The sequence below is a fragment of the Geospiza fortis genome, unplaced genomic scaffold, assembly GCF_000277835.1.
Source record: "Geospiza fortis unplaced genomic scaffold, GeoFor_1.0 scaffold538, whole genome shotgun sequence".
NCBI lineage: Eukaryota > Metazoa > Chordata > Aves > Passeriformes > Thraupidae > Geospiza > Geospiza fortis.
The window spans coordinates 2,453,670-2,476,832 of NW_005054368.1; the positions used below are offsets into that span (position 1 = coordinate 2,453,670).

General features: G+C 40.3%; 2 protein-coding genes across 4 annotated transcripts; one reads left to right on the forward strand and one right to left on the reverse strand.

The window, feature by feature from the left end:
* The first annotated feature begins 232 nt into the window (after positions 1-232).
* On the forward strand, positions 233-7,657 carry RNFT1 (ring finger protein, transmembrane 1). The gene is made up of 8 exons (XM_005424393.2): positions 233-1,021; positions 1,367-1,443; positions 2,058-2,158; positions 2,768-2,921; positions 4,326-4,484; positions 5,257-5,322; positions 5,743-5,844; positions 6,022-7,657. Exons 1-8 carry the CDS (start codon positions 664-666, stop codon positions 6,154-6,156), a joined length of 1,152 nt encoding a protein of 383 aa, XP_005424450.1. The 5' UTR covers positions 233-663; the 3' UTR covers positions 6,157-7,657.
* A 900-nt stretch (positions 7,658-8,557) lies between these two features.
* Positions 8,558-20,349, reverse strand: RPS6KB1 (ribosomal protein S6 kinase B1). 3 transcript variants are annotated; one of them, XM_005424394.3, is made up of 14 exons: positions 20,280-20,324; positions 19,551-19,671; positions 18,918-18,986; positions 18,355-18,502; positions 17,672-17,729; positions 17,266-17,366; positions 16,308-16,398; positions 16,016-16,106; positions 15,599-15,706; positions 15,241-15,303; positions 14,437-14,514; positions 13,026-13,133; positions 12,375-12,487; positions 8,558-11,867 (listed from the first exon to the last, which is right to left on the reverse strand). In XM_005424394.3, the coding sequence occupies exons 1-14, from the start codon at positions 20,309-20,311 to the stop codon at positions 11,630-11,632; spliced, it is 1,419 nt and encodes a 472-aa protein (XP_005424451.1). In that variant the 5' UTR covers positions 20,312-20,324; the 3' UTR covers positions 8,558-11,629. The 3 variants fall into 3 exon arrangements, 2 of the variants coding, with proteins under 2 accessions (XP_005424451.1, XP_030915616.1); XM_031059756.1 differs by lacking the exons at positions 8,558-11,867; positions 12,375-12,487; positions 13,026-13,133 and adding an exon at positions 13,162-13,319 and having other exon boundaries at positions 20,280-20,348; XR_004082097.1 differs by lacking the exons at positions 8,558-11,867; positions 12,375-12,487; positions 13,026-13,133; positions 14,437-14,514 and having other exon boundaries at positions 15,240-15,303; positions 16,012-16,106; positions 20,280-20,349.
* Positions 20,350-23,163: the final 2,814 nt, after the last annotated feature.

Consider the following 23,163-nt stretch of genomic DNA (forward strand, 5'->3'; position numbering starts at 1 on the left):
AAGCTGATTTAACCCTATTTGATCTGAGTAAAGACTCACAGAGAAGTGAAAAAGTGCCCAAAAGACAACCAAAAGATGCCAAAGGAAAGACAAATCAGCCCTCATTTGGCTGCATTTCATTTTTCACTCTTTTAAATGCTTTAGAAAATGGCCTAACCTGGTTCTGCTCCCTTCCCCAGACAGGATAATCTCATTAATCTCATAATGGCCCTCAGTTTTGAGCATGCACTGGCTTTTGACTGGACGTGTCTGAGCCAGGGCTCACCAATCAATGGATGCACGGAAATGTCCTCCCTGCTTCCTTCCCATCAGGGTTTGCTCCTTTTCTGGCCCACTGCTGTTGCTATTTTTGTGAAATTATGCAGCACTTCCAAGATCTCTCCTGTACAAGCCAGTGCTGGTCTCCTGTCCAGTTCTGATTCGCACTTTTAGCTGTTCCTAAGGCAGCCAGGAAAATCTGCATGTGGAGGGAAGGAAATCATTTTAATTTGGGACACAGGAGAGGGGGTGTGACCCACACAACAAACTCGGGCAGGATCTCAGAGAATCTTGCAAAACCTATTGGATTTTTATTTTCCTGAACTATTTATCTCTCTCTTTAAACTGTTTCTATCCCGCTCTAGGAGACACAAATCAGAAAGAACCCCAGGAGCAACCCCCACCATGCACCCCGACTGTGCCCATCTCCACAGCGTCCAGGGCGGCGGCGATGACTCCCCTTGCTCCTGCTCCTCCTCCTCGGCCAGGCTGGCTGCAGAAGGCTCCTGCCCCGGGGATGTGCGCATCCAGCTGGGCTCCAGCGCGGCGGAGCCCAGGGAAAACCCGAGCTCCCGGGGCTCCCGGGCGGGCTCCCAGAGCCGCGGCCATGGGGAGGCAGCAGGGCCCGAGGATGCAGCTGCGGAGCCCGAGGAGCAGGGCGGGAGCTCCCTGGCCGAGCTGCGCTGCCTCCTGCAGTGGCTGCTCAGGAGCCTGCCCTACCTCCTCATCCTCAGCGTCAAACTCCTCATGCAGCACAGCACTGGTAGAGTAGAACCAAACCGGCTCGGAGGGAAAACACCCTCCTCCCCTCCCCCTGCACCCCGGCCAAGAAATGTACTAATAACCCTGCCTGAAATGTAATTCGATTTATTTTTAGCTTTATTTTTATTTGCTTTCTTCATCAGAAAGAGAGATTTACTAAACTGCATTTCAGTGGCTTCTGTTTCCTTTGCTGGCATATGTACAATGTGCTTAATTATCCTGGCTTGAGAGTCTGAGCTATTAATTCTAATTACAAAGACATGTTAGAAGTGGCTGCTTTTTAACCCAGTTCAGTGAATTTTTTTTTTCCTTTTCATGTTTGTAACTGATCCTATTTTCCTAATAGGCATTTCTCTTGGAATTGGGCTGCTAACAACTTATGCATATGCAAACAAAAGCATAGTAAATCAGGTTTTTCTCAGAGTAAGTATCACCCTATGCAACAAAATTCTTTAAGTTAGGCAAGACTTTAATAAGTTAATACATTTCTGAAAGAAATGTGAACAGACATGATGTTTTATTTACTTAATAATATTAGCTATCAAGATGGAAGTAGTCTTAATGCTTCTGTACAGGGGAACTTCTCAGATAACAAGGTTTGCAAAATTCAAGGGGGTGTTTTTTTCCCCCTCTGACTGTGACTATTGAAATCACTTTTTTGTAAGTTATGGATTACCTTCTTAAATATATTTGTGGGATGAAATAGGAGTTGACAGTTTAAACCTTCAGCTCTGTGTTCACTCCCAAAGGGAAACCTGCTGTTTCTTCAGAGTGGGGTGGGTTTTGTCTGTCTTTAGAAAAAAACCTTGGTACACCTAGAAATTGGTAGGTTGAAAATAGTAAAATTACTGCTTTACCTTTACATGGAGGTCTCCTATTTTATGGGGTCTAAATCTATCTATTTATTTATTTTATCTAGGATAAATATCTAGGATATTTATCTAGGATAAAGTCCTCTGGTAGACCAGGTGTTAGGGATGGACTCCAGCCCTGTTGTGAGGCAAGGACTGCAATGTGTCTGTACAATCCCCTTGCAGGAACGGTGCTCCAAGTTGCAATGCACGTGGTTACTGCTCTACCTGAGTGGATCATCTCTCCTCTTGTATTACACCTTCCACTCTCAGGCCCTGTACCACAGGTAAGTGTAGAAACACCCCTATCCCACCATAAATTACCCAGATATTAACTGGGGACACTTTATCTGCTGTTTTTCTTTAATTGTGCCATTGGTTTGTCTTTCACTTTAATCTCCATTCCTCCCCTTCTGCCAAATTTAACAGGTGCTGTCCTTAAAAACAGTATGCTGGAATTTCCTAGACTCCATACTTGATTTAATGGCACGACTGTACCACAGAGAACATTCCTGGCTTTGACTGCCAGCTCTGACCCTTGGGAATACCAACTGTGGCATCCTGTGCAGTTCATGACTCCAATTGATTTTTCCCCCTTGACCATTCTGTAGCTGCAGCCTTGGCTGGAAATCAAAGGCTAAATGCCAAACTGAGACAGCAAACTGAGCTCTGGAGGATGCGGCTGTGATGAAGATCCAGCTAAGAAGGTTCCAGGATGGAAAACTTGTCAGAGATCCTCAGTGATCCATTTACAATCAGCAGTTCATTTTCTTAGCAAATGTTCTCCCTTGATGTAAACCAGGTTTCCTTTTTTAATTAAACCTGCTGTGATAATCTCAGGTTACAGTTTCCTCTAAATAGGGTGCTCCAGTAACTTCTGATACTTCTTTTTGTAGCTTAATCTTCTTAAGCCCCACTGTGGATTTTATGAACTTTTGGGAGGTGCTTTGGATTGTGGGAGTCACAGACTTTATTCTGAAATTCTTCTTCATGGGCTTGAAGTGCTTTATTCTCCTGGTGCCTTCTTTTGTGATGTCCTTTAAATCCAAGGTAAGGAAACAAGCTGTAGTTTTGATTCCTTGTGAAGATTCTCTTATGGTAAAAGTAACTAATTATTAAATTCCACCCAGAGAAAAATGTTTAATTAAATGTCTGTATATAATCCACCACTACACCGTGGGCAAGAAAACCCTGTGGATTTCATGTTCTTCTCTGCTTGGTGCTAAAAAAGGTTTTCAGTCAGATCAGAAACAATTGCTTGTATTATATCATGGGATAAATGGGTTTATTTCTGTCTCCAAGTTGGGGGTTGAAGCAAACCTTTTATTTTCTGCTCTGTAGGAATGTGTACCCAGGCAGTTGGCCTGGAGCAGCTGGAGCACAGCAAATTTTGCACATGCTCAACAAGAACTGTCAAGATTTTAAGATCTGCACATGCATACAGCTTGTTTTTTCTGTCTCTTCAAAAATAATCCTGAATTTTCTTTGTTGTTTATAAACTTAAGGAATATTTGTGTCAGATCAAGGAATTTGATGCATAGCTTAATTTCTCAAATCAGTGAGGTTTAATAATTTTCTCAGAAGCTTACACTCACTGGTGGTGTATTTATTTTTATCTGCTTCCCGAGGTGAGGCAGGCAAAACCAATTACATTTTATCTTAAAATTGCAATTACTAGTGCTGGTTCAGAAAAAATAAATTAGCAAGTACAGTTTGATGTGGTAGCATTTGAACAGGGTGTCTTGGGACGTTTTTATCTCTTATAATGTACCAGAACAAGTTCTTCTGAGGTACAACTGCCTTCTCTAAATACTGATTTATAATCAGGATCTCTATTTTTTTTTCCTACAGTGATGTAACATGCAAAAAATTTACTGAAAATGCCATTACAACTACTATGGCTAAATTAAGGAAGGAGTCTGGTCAATAGTGGCAAATTGTGGCATTATCCAGTTTACATTATAGAAAGAGTTACAAATATAATTTTAAGAAAAACTTACTTTATTTCCTTAAAAGTTAAGCTAAATATTTATTATACATGTACACACACAGTGTACATGTAATGAGCCTTATGGTCACTTTGAAACCCTGAGTGCAGGACACAACTCTGGCTCATGACAAGCTGATCCCTGTGACCAAATTTGTGTTATTCTCCTTTTTCATCTAACTTTACTTTTTTTAATGCTTATGAAATTAAGTCTGACAGCTTTGTTAAGTAGGTAGGCATCTACCAAGCCATCCAAATTCAGCCTGTAATTTGATTTTCTGCAGTCCAGCAATCAATTCTGTTACTGTTACTTGGACAGTTGTGAGGCTCATCCTCTGATCTTTTTTTCCATGCTTCACCATTACGAGAAGAAGTTACTCCAAAGAATAACAATGCATGTTTTCTGTGTATTTTGCAAATCCTTGGAGTTTTAAATCTTGAGCTATTCCTTTGCATGTCTTGCTTAGGGCTACTGGTACATGCTGTTAGAAGAACTCTGCCAGTATTACCGTATGTTTGTCCCCATACCAGTGTGGTGCCGTTACCTCATGGCCCATGGGGAGCTGGACACTGCCCTGGGATGGACCCTTGGCATTCTGCTGGGCCTTCTCTACCTCATCCTCAAGGTATGCAAAGCTTTATCCTCTTCTCAGATTTTATATGGAATTCTCCAGTGGTTTTCTGCAGGAATAATCAGTGAGAGGTTACAGACACAACACATTTCTGAACGTTCCCCTCTGAACTCACTGAACTCGCTTCAGTTGGACTGCTGCAGCCTTCCAGGAGAACTGGCTCAGGGCTGAAAATCATCTTTATCTAGCAATGGATTGGGATTGCAAAGCAAAGGACACAGCTACCATGGGTGTGCTCACATCAGACACAGAACTTGCAAAAATAAAGATAAAATTACAGCTAAAAGAGTCACCATTTTCCAGGAAACTAAATTTTCTCTGCTGAAGTATCCTGTGTGATGCTAAACAAGTTAACCATCTTCCTGCTGCCTCTCTGCTTCTCCAAAGAGCTCATCTGCCCCAAATGTAACCAGTTTGCCTTTAAAAATGACCAACACTTCCTCATGCACTGGTACCTTAATTCCAGGACTAAAGACCATTGCAAATATGATAATAATGCTGATATATTTGCACTCCAATGCTTCATTTCAAAACCTCAACACTCTTAAAAACCAGACCCCCACTAGGAAAAACTTCAGCCTAAATTCTTCATTTGGTTACATTTCAAACATTTAAAATAGGGTCAGGCTGAACTACTGCTGTGCTTATGTGATTCCAACATCCAACCAGCAATGAGACTTCCAGTGCTGGAATCAAAAGCTTGGCAGCTTTTTAGTTCACAGTGAAAAAATACTAAGCATAACTCAAGTTTTCTTTCTCATTTCAGCTTTTGAGCTTTTTTGGACAATGGAAAAACTTCAGGCAGGTCTTACGGATATTTTTTACACGCCCAGTGAGTACTGAGTTCTCTTATGACAAAACCATAACCCCAATTCACATGAAAATCCCTCTGGAAATTCCTCACTCCCATTCCTTTATATTGTTTTAGCAATAAACAAATGCATTTTTAAATGAACCCCTGTATACTCATTCTCCCATTTCACAGTCTGAGTTCCTTGACTGAACGATGGTGGTGTCACTTGAACAACAAAATCACCCACAAAAAAATCTGCACATCCCTTCAGATAAAAGGATGTGAAATAATCCTGTTTGTCCTGCTTCTACTTTAAAAATTAGCTATGTTCCTTTAGATAAGGGATTTAAGTTTCCCTATAGCAGCCCTTATTCCAAATTCCTTTCTGTCCTGGTATTTGGGTGTGGCTTTTTCATCTCCCTCAAAATTAATATTTGCTGCAAATCCTTTGTTTTGCAGCACTACGGGGTGCCAGCCAGCAAGAGACAGTGCTCTGAATCTGATGATATTTGTTCCATTTGCCAAGCTGAATTTCAGAAGCCTATTCTGCTGATCTGTCAGGTAATACACATAATCCCAATTTTTTTTTAAATTAAAGAATATTTAAAAATACTGTTACACAAGACAACATAAAATTAGATGAGTGTGTGTTTGATGATTATTTTTAGAAATCAGACTGTATAAATAATATAAGTGGAAGAGCTTAGAAGCTCTAAGTTGTCATTCTTTTCATTCCAGCACATATTTTGTGAAGAATGCATCTCTTTATGGTTTAATAGAGAAAAAACCTGTCCACTCTGCAGAACTGTTATTTCAGACCATGTTAACAAGTGGAAGGATGGAGCCACATCTATGCATCTCCAGATTTTCTAAAGCTTGTCAAACAACTTGGGTTCCAGTTTGTTTGTTCACACTAAGGTTTTTCAGTTTACTGCACATTAAACTGTAGGTGGCACAAGGAAAGAGTTTCCAAATTCCACATGCCATGTATTTAAAACAGTGCAGAAAATGGCAACTTGACCTTTTCTAAGTAGAGAAAACTTTCAGAATGAATGCAGAAAAAGCCAGCATTGCTTCTTTTGTGATTCTCATAGGAAACAGTCCAATCCTTGAAATGTGCTGCATTACTTCTTAATTCAACATTTTCTTTTAGAAGTTCAGTAGGGTTCCAGACTGTACTAAACTGTATTTATCCTTCTAACACAACTCAAGCCAAAAGGTCAACCTACTGATTTTATTAAGATTATGAGCAAATTTTATCCTCTGGACTGCAGTGAGAATTAGAGCTGCTTGTCACTCTTGGCATTAAAGATCTTTAATGTTGCCCAGTAAATGAGAGAAATGAGCTTTTTAATGCACCTGGAACAGCAACTATTTCTCACTGCACCTGTAGATAAGCACAAGAATAAGATATTTCCCCTTTAGGTTCTTGTAGGCTTCTAATGGATCCTTGGCTTAATCTTTTGGCTTTAAACCAACCACTGATGTTAGTTTTTTACTTAGCATTTTATAAAGCTGGTATTTTTAAAAGAAATCTTTAATACTATATTTTTGTCATAATAGGAGCCAGATTTTCTTACAGGGGAGAATCTATTTTATACTCTATTTGCAATTTGTAGTTTGCATAAAAATCAGAGAGAATAAATGCATTTGAATCTATTTGTTTGGTGCATGTTGAATAAAGGAAGAAGATTCCTTATTGTTTTGGTATTAACTCATGTAAGCACAACTGCTCACTGCCAGGTATATTTTTCTGGTTGAAGAAAACAAAACCCCTTGAAATGTTACAATTTATTCATGATTTTTTATGTTATTTCCAGCACTAACTTCTGTGTAACCTCACTTTCTTCCCTGATTTTCTTTTTTCACTTTGCTATTCAGATCAGACTGAAAACATAACTCAAATCATTGTTACAGGAAAGTTAGATTTAGTTACCATTACCTCGAACTTCTCTTGCCTGAAGACATTGAGAAAACTTGTAAATTCAGGAAAAATAATTAGAAAGTGAAACACTTACTTGAATACCCCAAAGGTACAGCTCCAAGGGCAGAATTCAGTATTCAGAATAAAAATCTAATGAGATGGAACATCCAAACTAAGAAATATCATTACATCTGGCCTGTAAAGCTCACCAAGATTATTTTATAGAGCTCAGCAAAGTGTTGGTGCTTTAAATCAACCCTGATCCTTTGGTCTTTGTCTACAACATTGTAGGAACAACTGGAGTAAAGCGTGGAGATAGGTCAAAAAGAGGAATCAGGGAACAATATCTCTAATTTCTCTCTTTCTGTTGATTTTTCTATCCAAACCCAGTAATATTAACAAAATGTTTTATTAAAAAAACAAGAATAAAAAAGAGATGTTGGTCAGCTGGTTTAGATTTACACTTCATCAACCAAACAAGTAATTTTCACCTTAGTGACAGACAAGGAAAAAAGTGAGTACCTGACATGGAGGAATGGCATCCTCTGTGACCCATGAGCTCCTCCTGGTCCAGTCTGCACACAAGGTGACAAATGACAACCAACAGCCACTTTTTAAGAGCCCAAGAACCCAGGGGAAAGTAGCAGAAGGAACCTCTCTTGGGTCTTTATTTCTGAGGGAATTCCTGCTCCATTTCCCATCAGAGCTCTCAGCAAAGACAATGATTTACATTTCCTGTTACACTTAGGGCCTACCTACTTCCTAAGATAAAAACAAATAGGTCACTTGGATTAACATATGTTTAAATTTGCATTTAGTTGCTATTCACATCCACCATTTAGCTCTTGAGGATATTTAGCTGCAGGAAACTGTGAGAGATGAAAACCAGGACAGGGATTACCTTTGTTTCTGCTAAGGCAGCTCAAGGGCGTTCTTGCAGACAGCTCCAGATGGATTTAGTCTAGAAAAGAGCAACTGGAGAAGTTCATATATGGGACCTGCACACAAGGATTTGCAGGAAAAATATTCAAGTAATTTGCTTTGTTCTTAATGATTTCTCTGGATAAACTAAACTGGGAAAATGAAACAGCAATGAGCCTGCTGTAGAGACAGAATTTAAATAAACCAACCAAACCCCAAACATCTGCCCTAAAACCACAACAGCCTCCTCAATGTTTGGTGCACTTTTTGATTAACACTGAGAGCAGGATGGGAGTTAATACTGAAAAGAGAACAGACCCAAAATCAACTTCAGCTGTCCACTTAGAGTGGACTCAAATATGAAATGTTCTCCAGCAGTTCAGCTTTTAAACAGCACAGCAAGAAAAAAAGGGATATTCAAAAGAACAATTGACTCGTTGATTTTTATCTTTTATTATGAGCTAATACCAGGATGACATTCAAATGTCAGATGGCACAATTAAGACAGTCTTGGTAGGAATTATTCCAGCATTCCCAAAATTACAATTTAGTACACGAATGGCGTCAAATGTATGCATCACTCCCACAGAGAAAAATGATGGAATTCTGAATATCTTCTACCAGAATAGTTTCTGCATCAAATGGGAAAAAGAAAAACTGCTGGTAACACAGCTGACCTAGAAACCTTTTCTGGTAATGACCTGCAGAACAAAATATTTCCCTATTTAACATCTAGTAAAAAAAAATATGACTTTTGTTCAAGTTTAAGATTTAATACTTTTATATGGTTAGCCACAACAGGTATTAACCTCAGTTTTACTATATTTTTGTAATGCTACAAAAATCCTATAAAATCAAATTACAGTGAATTTTTCAGTGATTATAATTAAAAAAGCGCAGCTTGTACAAAATAAAAAAAATAAGATTCTATACTCTAATGAAAAATTTAAGACATTTTTAAATGAACAAAAGAAAGCACTTGTTAAGCTCTCCAATATTCAATGCATTCTGCACTTATCTGAAATAGCCAGACAGGAGCTAGAACTCCACTCCCCTTAGTTCACAACTAGTAATTTTGACACTATTATATATATATATAGAGGATCTATGTCTGATATTTTTACAAATAAATACAGGATAAACCATATTGCATAGTGTGTGCTTGCTGTCTGAGTCACACTCCCAAAGTTTCACAGTTATGGTAGGGAATTCAATTTACAGTCTAGGGGCTGAAACATTGACAGTACATGGAATTTCCTTGGAGAACCAATGGGTTGGGTTTGTGACTGATCAGTGAACTCAGACAAACAACTCTTGCCATTCTTGCCAGCCATTAAACCAATTCCGCTGGACAATTCCGTCCAGCCAAGCAAAAAGCAACTGTTAGCTGTGACTAGGACCAAGAGAGATCTGCCTCTAAAAAGTTCTTTTTTTTTTGTTTTTAAACCAAGTTCCTTTATCCTCAGTAAAAGTCAGGAAAGTCCAGGTGCTGTGTGTTTGCAGACAGGCCCAGTGCAAACACTCCTGGATTTTGGTTCCACCAGATCACCCGCGGCCACGTCACCAACTGAACAATGGCAGTCCTCCAGTATGTCACTGTAAGGTAACTTGATTTTCCTGCTAGAACTAAAAAAGAATCTATATTTTTCAACAAAAGGCTTATCAGGAAGTAAAAACAAAAATACCCTATTTTTTTCTCAATCATAACCATTTTTATGTGTTGGTTCTTTGATAGCATCAAGGTATCTCTGAATCCTTCTGCCTTGCCAATTTCAGCAAAGAGCACTGGGATTGGATTCAATGCTTACAGAGAGTTTTATGGCTTGGATCCTATGGCTCAAAAAGATTCAGTATCCACAGAGTAAGCAGAATCTAGAATAAAAAAATCCCTACTGTTGTGAAACACCAGAAGTAGACTTTGCACAGTTTGACTAAAAGATAATGCAACGTGTGGCAGGCAAAAAGTGACAGGACTTGTATGCAGCTGCATGATCATCTCCACACACACGCACACACCATCCACACTCTAACCTAGGGTAAAGCTCTGCAGATATTAACCCTTTCACCAGCTATGTTCATGGAAATGCTTTCTCTTTAAGGCAGGAAGTATTTAAAGTAAGGTAAAGTTTTACCTTTATTTTATTCTTTGTACCTGTAAGTCAGTTGTACAGATCGTGACAATTTTAAAAACATAAATAGTGTCCTTAAGAACATGTTTGCTAAATTAAAGTTTTTGCTAAAGTTCTGACCCACTGTGGAAGACATTCACTGAAAGGCCATTGAACACTTTTCTCATACAATCAGCAAATTTATTGCCCCAGCATAGAAAAAAAATGTTGATAAATTTAGAAATGTATAATGGCAGGAAACTACCATAAGCAAAATTTCATTAATAATAATAATAATTTAAAAAATCCTCAAATTCTTACCCACTGGTTACAAAAATATTTGATTTCCTTGTTCTCTGGAGGATTTGTCTGTGTTTCCTGTGGTACTTCCTAGAGGTTTCTACTGACCTTGTGTTCTGCTCACTGTTGATCTCTCTGTGGGTAAGAATCTGAGCTGCCAAGCTGTGCCCAGCTGTACAAAAGTGATGTTTCCCAGTGAAATGTCTGCTGAGGACAGGCATGAAATAAGCAGGACGTGTGTGAGCCCATGGCTTCCAGTTAAGCCTAGAACATAGCAGCACTGCTGTTTGATTAAATCCATTTGTCTGTGCAGGAACAAACAGGGATTTCAGCTGGGGAAGCAGGGAAACAGTTCTCTCCCACCTCACACTGCCAGGCTGGTCAGTGAGTGATTCATTTATTGATTGGTTGGTTCATGAGGAGGAGAATCAGAACTAGAGCCTTGAACTTTTCTTCACAGCAACCAATTAAGTTTGCCTTTTTAATTTTGGGATACTTTCCATAATGAGCTGAATCAAAAAATCTATTTGAAAAATATATATTTATATATATATATATATATAAAAAAACTTCATTATGTTTTGAATGTGAAACACCAATTAAGTTTAGCTTTCCTCTTTGATTCCACCCCATTGTAGGAAACCGCATAACGAAGCTTGCATGCTAATTACCCCTCAGCTGCAAGCCTGCAGGCATTCCAAACTCTGCCTAGTGAAAGGGCCAACCCTCCTCGACACATTCACGACTACACCAGTGATTCTGAAGCAACATCCTGCCCCTTAATACTGTCAGTTTCGAGCTCTCAAGCTGAAAGATCCTTGATAAGGTGAGAAGATGTCACTGGAATCAGTAAGATGATGTGCCTAGAGTTCTGCAATACCATTTGCTAAAGTTTGGTTTTTTTATGCACCATTGATTGACAGGAAAAAAAAAATCCGTTTTTCTTTGCTTTCCAAGTCTCTCTGTGCAATGACCGATTCTTTGATACTGTCACTTTTTAAAAGTAAACCAAACAAGCCCTCAGATTTCAGCTCCAGGGGGGCTCCTGTCCGTTCTTGGTTGTGCACCTTGCAAGGCTCACAGGGTGGTGCTGTCATAGATTCATGCGCAGGTGCTCCGGCCGTTTGGAGATCATGGGAAAAGCCTGTTTTTTGTAGGGCCCAGAGTTTGGTTGTCGGATTGGAAGTGGTGCTGAAGCCTCTCCACAGACTGTCACATCCATTTGTTCAATTCCACTGGTCTCCATCGGGTATTCCACAGGTGCCTGGGTGGTGGATGCGCCGGCAGAAGCACCTCTTCCCCAGAATTCCCCAGGGGAAAACTTTACAGGGCTTTAAAACAAGAAATACAGAAAATCAGAGACACATACACAGCACCAAGAGGTTCCCCTACTCTGCAGAAAGCAGCACTCAAATGCCTATGGAGAAGCAATTCTAATTCTTCCTTCCACTTCCAGGAGTTTGAGGAATTTCCATGTCTGGTTTCTACCACAGCCTCTTGTAAAATTCTCTCATTTCGAGGTGATAGCAGAAGGGTTTTTCTGTACTAACACAGTTCTTTAGTGCTTGGGATGTTCTGAAACAGTTTTAGCTGTATCAAAGTCACCACTGAGGCTCTATCAGCACTGAAAAGCAACAAATTAGAACTTCATGTGCTGCCCAACACCACAGATTTGTCTTTAGTAATGTGGTTTATAAAAGAGAATCACTTCTAATGGAAGTGCTGGGCTTACTCAGAAGCAAGGCTGTATTTTGTATTTCTACAAAATTTCTGTATTTCTGCTTTAACTACTTGTCAAAAAGTGCATTCCAAAAAAAAGAAAAAGAAGATAAAAGTACCTGACAGGTGTCCTAGGGCTACCTATGAATCTGCGAGGTGATCGAATTTTTGGTTCAAAAGAAAATTTCTCTTTTACGCTTTCAAGTACAGATGGAGCCACATACGTAAAACCCTGCAAAACAGGAAAAAGGCACTGCAGCTCACAGGCAAGGATGCATTCAGGATCACTTGGGCACTTAGGAAAATCTGATTGTTACAGGAAAGTTATAAAAAGAAGAGTCAATGCAGACAGATGAACCCTTACTCACTCCTTGAAGCAAACAGTGGGACTTCTGGGAGTTGCTACACCCCAGCTATTTCTCCTCAGATCACAGATTCCCACAGGCACACTCAATTTAATGAATTTTGCTCTCTGCACTGGCCATTGTTGTCTCTGCATGGCTGTGACATGTGCAGGGTTCACAGTGCAGCTCTGAATCAGAATGCTGACGTTCCACAAGGGCAGCACTGTTTGTTGGCTGCTGGACAAAGACAACGTCAGCAATACCCAAAGTATTTTCAAAGCCTTCAAACATTTCAAACGTGTTACAGGATTTGGGTTCAGTTATGAGAGTTTGCTTCAAGGTGTTAGCAGTCAATAGAATGGATTTAGCTGAAATGCCCCCATTTCCAGCAGCAAAGCTCCCTCTCCACAGTCCCTGCTCACTCACCAGAAAGACCTGGTTGGCACTTTCACTGAGAGTTGAGTCATCTGGGCTATCAACAGGTGTCTGACGTGTAAACTTTGAATCAAACTGGCTCACATCCTCTTCAGATTGCTTTGCAAAAACAAAATGATTAAGGGTTTATATTACAGATATCAACCAAATGGCTCAGCGGTGAGCAGTGCAGCCTCTGGATGGAGTTCATTCCATGGGTTTTTGGCAGAGCTCTGCTGGAGGAAAACCCTGGAGTGGTGTCGGAATCCTGTCGCTGCCACTGGGAGGTCACTATGGGCACTGACACTGAGAAATAAAGGCAAGGGGGAGGGGCAAAAATTATGGATCAAAAAGGAACACGAATTAAAAAGATGCCTTAAAAAAATTTCTAAAATTACAAACAAAAATTTTTAGAAATACAATGCCAGTTTCTTGCAAGTTAAGCCCTTGTCACAACCAGTATAGAACAGTTGCAACTATTTAGTTTTTGGAGGCCTCTCCAGATAGTTTTGTCCCTTTTTTGCAGATACAGAAGTGTTTATAGTCTGAGGGATAGAGGACAGCTCTGGAGTAAGTGATTATGAGGAATATTATTTTATTTGCTCAAAGAACAGCAGTAATTCCAAAATCCCTTCTTTATTCCCCTGTGTCACTGGAAAGGCAGTAGGTATTCATTTGTGCAGGCCTTCGTGCAACCATGGAAGCACAAGTTGGAAAACCATCTGGTTTAGTTAAGAAACTTCCATAAAATTGCTAACAGAAAAACCCAAAGCCACCTTCAGATAAATATTTGGAAATATCAATCTTGAGTCTTTCTGAGGGGGAAAACGCTGTAGAATGCTTGACATTAGTGATGCTTAAGCCAGTTTTAGGTGAGAATTTTAGGAGCTGGGAATTATAGAGGTGGCAACACCCACAGCTGCTGGAGCTGACTGTACCCAGAGGGAAAAACAGACACCATCCAAATATGAGATGGGATAATAAAAACTTCATCACATCGCTGTTTTGAGGTAAACTTTAACTACTGCTTATAATGCACAAGATGCATTGTAAAGATTAATAAGCAAACACAGAAAATGTTTCATTAGGTGATTTCATTTACTTTTGCTTAGCAACTTTATCTAGTTGAAACTAAGTACTGACTTACTGTAGAGGGTTTAGAAGCTGATCTCAGAGTGACCTGCACCTGCAGGTCTGTTTAACCTACGGGTCAGAAGCAGGAGGAATTCAGACTGAAGCAGATCAGGTGCCAGATCAGATCTGCCAGCTTTAATTGAGGGTCAGTCTGTCCCCTGAGTGACAGAACTGCAGTACCAGGAATCAGTGGCACTCCAGTTTGTGAAGTGAACGTTTCTCAGTTTTATTAAGAGCTTTGCTAAAGGCACACAGGGCATATCTCTCTCCCAGTATTCCCAGTACATACCAATAAGGGTTTAAAAGGAGGTTCCACCTTGCGTGCCAGCAGCTCGTCCCAGTTGATGTGTCTGAAGAAGGCGTGAGCCTGCAGGAGGGACAACAGCACAGTCAGCACCTGCCCCCAGGGCACACAGCTCCACCATGAACATCTTCTAGCCAGACCCCTTCTCTGGGGTGTTTCTTTCCAAAATCACATTTGGTCTGGTGTGGAATATTCTGCAGCACTACCTTGGAGAAGCTGCAAGAGCTGAGAACTGAGATCACACCTCCAAGTCAGACACACGTCCCCATTTCCTTGGAAGTGTCAGAAAAAGGCAGTTTACATGCAAAATACCTCTGCATTTTCCAGCTTCAGAATTAAACCATGACAAATTAGCAGAACTGTGAAATGTGGAGGACTCTCTAATACTTGTCAATATCACCACAAAAACAAAGTCAAGCTGGAATGCCACACTTTTCCCTTCAGGGAGCTGCACTAATACAGGGTTGGCAAGGTTTTAATCAGACTGCTGAGAGTATCCTCACCCTTCCAGGGCTGCACAATTAGCATTGTGCAACTACTAGAGAAGATCTACTGCAAGACACAGCTAAAGAATAGAAGTTATTTTCCAAATCTCAAATTATCAAATAGCCAGACAGCTGCTTTTGTTAAGCTTTAAAGACTTCAGGTTCTGATGAATTGTCTGTCACATGTGGCTGCCTTTCTGCTCATTACCCTTCAAGACAGACACTCTCCTTCCCTGAGGTGCCTCCAAAGCTGTTTAATTTTCAATGAGGTCATTTAAGAAGTCTCAAATTAAGTTCCAGTTACCTGAACTTCTCCAGCATCTCCAGGACCAGCTCCTAGACGTGAGGCAGCATTTCTTTTTAGCAGCTTGATGAGAAATAACACCCAAAAAAGCAGAATTAGTTATGCTGTTATAACCAGACTAGTTCTGCCATGAATCATCACTTCAATGAGTACTGTGCAGAATGAATACAGAACGATAGGAAAATCTGCATTCACTTGAAAACAGTTGTATTTTCAAGGGAAATCACTTTCTGTACCATTCAGCAAAAAAGTGACTTAATCAGTAACAAATTAAGCTTGAACTGAACAGCCACAGTGGTATCATTATATTTCTATTTTCTACATACATGTGGAGTACTAACAATCATTAAAATGTTACCTTTTTAAGCAGATCTCTGGCTTCTTGTGTGAGGTAGGGAGGCAAGTTGAGTTTACACTTGAGAATCTTGTCAATTGTTTTCTTTCTGTTCTCCCCAGTGAAAGGAGGCTGGAAAGCACCATTGAAAAAGGGAGGAAAAACAGGACTCGTTCAGATCTTTAATTTGTGTACACAGAACTCACTTCAGTCATTTATAAGCAGGTAAAATTACTGCAAAAAGGCACTGTTTGGATAAAAGCAGCTCATGTCTATAGTTAAACTTGAGAGCTGGATTTTGGTTCTTTCTTACTTGTAGTGTGCATATATACAATATATGTAATATATATATAATATATATAATACATGCAGCTGAGTTAGGGTACAGGGAAGCAGAAAAGCTACAAAGGGAAAACCATGCAATTATAACTGTGCACCTACTGCTCCAGTCAGCATGTCATACATTAATGCCCCCAAACTCCACCAGTCCACAGCACGGTTATGCCCACTCCTCATCAAGATTTCAGGGGCCCTATAAGCAGAAAAATCAAAAATATGAAAGTGTTTTAATGAGATTAATACTAATTGTGACTGCTAGTTTTCAAACAAAACCCCATTTATGAAGTAAAGTTGTCTTAAGTGACTGAACATATGAACCACCAGTTAAAAAAGGCAAACCACAGGCATTACCCCCAGAGCAGAGCAATATTTTGTATTTCATGGTGCAGCTCACATGTATTCAATTGTTCCACAGAATGTGTGTGTGACTGTTCCATCGTGAATGGATTCTTTACATAACCCGAAGTCAGTCAGTTTTACATGACCTGAAATTAAATAGATCAGATTTAACACTTGTCAGAATTCTGCCATTTGTAGAAGTAACATTGAGAAAAATTAGGAATTTTTAACATGGATATGCAATTACTTTAAATTACTTCCACATATGGTCTGACAAAGCAATGCAGCTATAAAATAGAACAAGGTAATCACACTTACAGAGAAAACCAAGTGCTGCTACTTGACAAACTACCAAAACTTATTCAAATACAGACAAATGTATTTAAACATAAAGACTGTAGTGCATCATTTAGCTAAAAAAGTAGGTTACTGAATTTTACTGCCTGCTTCAAAATTCACAGAAGCATCTTCACCAAACTGTAAAGTGCCCTGAATAATTCAGTAGAAAGACTCAGACTAAGTAAATATGTTGTTTAGGAAAACATGAAAATTCTGGGTGGTACAGAGTGTCAGACTAATCAGTGTCACCGTCACTGGAGCAGTGCAACCAGGAACTGAAACTGCTGTCAGTGGGAAGTGTCAGCTGCTGGCTCAGTCATTTCAGCCACAGATGATCTGGCATCCTACCCAAAGTGCCTTTCCTACCATCAGTCATCCCCATTGACTAAAACATCACAGGTTTTACTTCACAGTGATCCAGCAGAAGAAAAAAAAAATCCAGAGGTGCAGAAATGGCAAATCAACCACTGAAAACATGAACTTGAGCTTGCTGTGGCCCATGAAAGCAAGGAAGCTGTGTTTGAGGGCAATCAGCTCTGGCAGCTCTTCACTTATCCCAGGAGTGGTACAACCCTGCCACTGTTCTAAGGAGATGCACCTAAAACTGAGGTGTGTGACCTTTGGGAGAATTGTTTTCAGAGGACTGGCAGCCTGACTCATGCCCAGAGTTCTACCTTGGTGATTAAGCATGATATTCTCTGGCTTCAGATCCCGGTAGATGATTCCTTTTTGATGCAAGTGCCCCAGTGCCATGGAGATTTCTGCCAAGTAAAAGCTGAAAGGGAACAAAAATCAGACAGATTCAATCATGCAGAGCATCTTAAGCAAATCTTTCACAGTTTTTAACCCCCAAACTTTGATCATTGCCCTATGGACAGAGCCTCACTGAGGCAGTGGACTGTCCTCTTGTAAGACTGGAGTTCCACCAGCACAAACTGGTGAGGGCAGCACATGTACACCCTTCCCCAAACCCTCTGAACTGCTCTTTCACTACCCTCTAAAGTGAATGAGTAGTTAAATATAGTTTAAGCACTTGGAAAAAAACCCAAACTATTAATTTACAAAAATAGCTTCACTTACCAGGCTGTGTCTTCCATAAATATCCCTTCTCTCTCTAACTGCATAAATAGTTCTCCTCCTGTCATGAGAAAAAATAGATTGTACTCAATTAAAAGTATCATTTTAAGTCAGTCCAAAGTCTATTTTCTAGGAAAACTATAAGCAACAGGTATTTCTGCCTGCTGTACAACAGGCTGTTTCACAAAAAAACAACTGAGCCACTGTTCTGTTACCCTCAGGATTCCAGCAACCTGAAAAAATCAGCATTTAAAAACCAAGATCATTTCTGTCCCTGTTTTTTGTAGTTACAGCTTGAAAAAAATTGCTTCTAAGCTGTGTCTGTTTCCCTAACCATGAAATAAGGGTAACGCTTTCTCCTGTCACAAAGAACCTGCAAGGACTAAACCCTCAGGTAACTCTGTAGGATTGCACAGAACACACAAAAATGACAAATCTAGTGGAAGGAAAAGTTTTAAAACCCCTTCTCTGTTGTACTGTCATGAAAAACAACTATTTTATGTTTCATTCCTCTTTATTGTATGGAATTAGAAAGTTTATTCATGTTCTTTTATGTATTTTTAATACCAACCTGTTCCAGTTCAAGACACCAAGCCATCATTAATTTTTTACTTGTAGGATAAGAACCCCAAATTCTTGATTGTGCAAGACCCCAAGAAGGAGGTAAAAGAATGTCATCTACTGACCACTGAGATACTCAAGGATGAGGTAGAGTTTTCCACCAGTCTGAAAGGCATAAATTAAGTCTACAATGAAGGGATGTTTCACTTCCTCCAGTATATTCCTCTCTGCTTTTGTGTGAGCTGTATCCTTGGCATTCCTTACAATCATTGCCTGTAAAAGCAGGGATATATGAGCACAGAATATGCTAAATGAGGCAGACTTTTATACTGAGTTCAGTTCTGAGTTTATTAAATTACAACACTACATAGGAGTTAGCAACAGCATTAAAAATTACATTTCACCACAGTATTAACATAAGAGGTTTCTTACAGAAGTTTAAGTCTTTATTTCATAGAATCACACAATAATTTAGCTTGGAAAGCACCTCCTGACCTATTTAAATGAGCTGCTGAGAACTACCCAGACAGAAAAATTCAAAGTTGAATTTTAATTTCAACTATATCTGAGTAAAAACTGTATATATCCTAGAACTTATTTTTAGATATATTTAATCATTAGATAATTCTAAAATGGAGACATAGATATTTTTTTTTTAAGATTCAGAGAGTAGTGAAATTCAGGTTACCTTTTTAAGAACTTTCATGGCAAATATTTTCCCGGTGTTTGCTCCGGTTACTTTTCGTACTTGAAACACCTAAACAACACCAACACAATGGCAATCAATCACATATTTCAGCTGCATGAACTGCCACAAGCTGAAAAGCAAAGTTGTGCAAGACAGAGAGAGAGAGGAGATCACCCACAAACTACAAGGCAGGAGGCAGAGAGAGAGGAGATCACCCACAAACAACGAGGCAAGAGAAAAAGAGAGAGGAGATCCCCAAACAACGAGGCAAAAGGCAGAGAAAGGAGATCATCCACAAACTAGGAGGTAAGAGGAAGAGAGAGAGATCACCCACAAACTACGAGGCAAGAGAAAAAGAGAGAGGACATCACCCACAAACTACAAGGCAAGAGAAAAAGAGAGAGGACATCACCCACAAACTACAAGGCAAGAGGCAGAGGCTGGATGCAGAATGACTCTGGGACATTCCCTGCTGCTTCCAGCCCTTCCAGGGACCTCAGTGCCCACTTTGGCAGCTGGGGGTGGTTCTGCCCCATCCCACCTCTGGCAGAATGGACTTTTCAGAGAGGGGGAAAGAAGAGCAAAGCAAGGGAGCACTGAGGGGGGCAGGACTCAGTGCTCAGGGCTCCTGACCTTGCCGTAGCCGCCCTTGCCCAGCACACGCAGCAGCTCGAAGCACTCGGGCCGGATCTTCTCGGGGCCTCTGTTCACGCTGGTCTCTGAAATCTCAAACTTTTCACAATGTTCCATCCCACTGCAGAAAAGCAGAACAAGGGTGTGAGTCTACCTGGTACTGAGAAGTGAGCAAATGAAAGCATTGACTCCCTGGAAAGTGTCTGAGTAACAGTGACAGAGATCTGGAGGGTTCCCAGCACCAGGAATTATTGTTTGTTATGTGCAAAGTGCACCCTGCACCGAGAGGGCTGCCTGCAGATTTTGGGGATTTATAGTAGCAAGATTTCCTTCAAACCCCTTCAATGTAATGCACAATACATCTGCATTACACCAGAATTAAGTTTAGAGGATGAAAACCTCAAACTGACTCAGGTATTTCTTCATATTGTTATATCCATATTGTATCTATCATTATATCCAAATACTATTCAAAGGCAAGAGATTTGTTAGGAGAAACAAGGATCAAAAGACAAACAGCAGCTTTCACCAGAATTCTTTTTATTATTATTATTTTATTTCAAGATACAATTGACAAATTTTAATGTGAGGAAATAGTGAAACATCTAAAACCGACTCAAAATGGAACCAGAATGACAAAACTTTCTATTTACCTTAACAATGTAACAAAATTAGAAGTTATTTGTGGTGGGCATGAATGATACAGAATGTTTTCTAGCAGCAACTTACAGGTCATATTGGCCAACTCCTCCATGGTCCATGCTCTCACTTAATTGACCCTGGGGATGAGAAGGGTGGAAGAAAGATGAATTAGAAAAAGGAAAGCATTAAAAATAAACGCACTGATGTGGTTTACAACTTTTTAAGTTTGAAAAGACAAAATCTCTATAGAATTAAATAGGTCAGGAATAAAAAATTATCATCAGAAGATTAAAAAATCTCCTAAATTCTGTGCCAGATTTGCAGTACAGTGACACAGGGAACCCCTGTCTTACCTGGCTGCATTGTTACTCAATCACTCAAATACCACAGGTACAATTTCACAGCCCCAAGTGAATTTGAAAAATGTTAAGGTACTGCAATTTTCTTTAAAATTCCTCTTACACAGAAATTTTTGAGTCCTGTTGCAGCACTATGCAAATCAGATCAATAATAAAGATTATGTGAAGAGATGAATTGGGACCCCTCTGCACTAAAAATCTACTGAGAAGGTTTTATTATTTTACACTGGTAAGTCAAATCCCAATGGTGATGAAAGAATTCAGCTTTACTCCAATGTTAAACACATTTTCTGACCAATAATCAGTGCTGAAGAAGTTCCTGCACTTCAGCACCAGAACCAGCCACCATTAAGGAATGGGGTTGAATTCTACAGAGATATTTCCCTCAAAGAATTTTTAACCTGATCCCTTCCCTCTAACTGTGGCTCTGCATGGCAAAAGTGCAAAGGCAGCAGACAGCTGGAATGAATGCAAATAGAATGTCAGGGGCAGGCTTCTAGTGAGCTGCAGACTGCACTGCCACATTCTTATTTTTAAAAGTATGGACACAAAATAACAACTGTGAGTTCGTGGTGAACAGCCTGGGAGCTACAGACTGAATATAAATGTATTGAGTGACTTGTGAAATTCAGAGAAGCAGAAGAAAAAGAAAACCTTCGGAGATCTGCAAAAATCAGCCCAAGTCAAGGAGTGCATTTTAAAATATTATCCAAGTGAAAACACTAACCAAAGAAAACTTGAAACTTTCAACAGCTTCCAGACCATTTCAATGTTAAAGTTTACAGAGGCTGGTTTATGTTGGGTGATCTAAAGGGGAATTTAACTTCTTGGATCCACCTACTACCACCACAGGCCATTAAGGAGTCCAAAAGATCAGGTTTGTTTCCAGCTCAGAGAGCTGCCAGCTCATGTCCTCCTGTTGACACTTATTAGAGAAATCCAGCTTATTGACGTGTTTCACAACAAAAGCCACTAAAGCTGCCCTTGACCCCACTCTTAAGATGCCAACAAATGAATTTTTAAAAATTCAAGCCAGAGAAGAAACACCCCTCAGTTCCCAGAGCAACTCCTCCCGTTACCCAATGGCTCTGGCACAGATTACATGTGCTGCTCTTGCTCTGTGAACTTTGGGTTTCATTCTCAGTATTAATTTAACCAAAAGTCACTTCAGATACCATGCTGGTATTTTTTCAGGGTTCCTTCTCATTTCACAACCCCAAGAAAGGCACTGGGAAGCCACCAGCCCTTCAGTCCATACATTGTTTCATTTATTACAAACACCTAAATTAAAGCTGAGGCTTTTTTCACCATAATAATTAGTGCAAACAACCACATGGCTTTTGAGGAAACTCCTTTTAAACAACACTTTAGATTCTCCAGGATAGCTGTGCCTACTCAAACCCACAGCTGAGCTCCCTGGGCTCCTGCTGGACTCACAGTTTTTTGGGAAATAGCAGAAATTTGACAGCACAGTCCTGAGTGTCCCCCTTGCTCTGCACTGCTCTGGCTGCATCCTCTCTGATCCTGGCAGGACACACACCCTGTGGAGATAACTCCACTGGAATGTTGTCCCCTCACACATTCCTGATGTTCCCCTCCTTCCCTGCTCTTACATCCCCTTTTCTTTGGTTGTTTTCATCTCAAGCCCATTCTCACCCTCCTTTATCTGTTTGCCAAAAGGCACCTGAGACCAATCAGGGTTGCCAAAGTCCATAGAGATGTCAGTCATGGCAAGGTTTTAAAATCCACAATGGTTCCATTGTTCCCCGAGCCTGAATTACAGGAACACAAGAGAGAACAAACTCAACTTTCTGGCCACCTCGATCAGAACCCGTTCTTGGCAGCATTAACAGGGTGATGCAAGAAGCATTTTCCAAAGCCAAGTGTTTTATTGATTATTGAGGTGACAGACAGAGCTTCTCCTCCTGCAGGCTGAGAAGCTTTCAAGCCTTCAGCTGTCAAAACAATGTCCCTGCAGGTTCCATGGAGTGAGGGTAACAGAATATCTGCTTATCTCCCCAAGGGAAGTACCTGGAGGGAATCTACAGCAAACATGGAAGGGACTTTTCACAAGAGCAGGAGGTTTAGATTAGATATTGAGGGGAAATTCTGCCCTGGGAGGGTGGGGAGACCCTGGCACAGGGTGCCCAGAGAAGCTGTGGTTGCCCCATCCCTGGAAGTGTCCAAAGCCAGGGCTTGGAACCACCTGGGATAGGGGAAGGTCTGGCCATGGCCTCATATGATCTTTAAGGTCCATTCCAACCCAAACAGTTCCATGATCTCAAAGACTCCAAGACTGTCATTAGTATTTAAAGAGCAGAAAATAAATGCACTGGCAGTTTGAGCAACAGCAAAGGGTTAATATACAAAACAACATCAAAAAGCAACACAAGACCTAGAAAAACATAAACAGAGATGATGCAATAGAATCCCCCTAAGGCTTTGACAGGACCCAGATGAGCATCACGAGCTGCGAAGTGCAATTTCTAATCAGGTGCGCTGCTCGCAGAGCACGGGATGCGCGCAGCGCTGACCCGCCTAACGCAGCGTTTCAAACCTCGCCTTTTAATTTTGGCGCGAGAGCAGCGACTTTCCACGGCTCCAGAAAGATC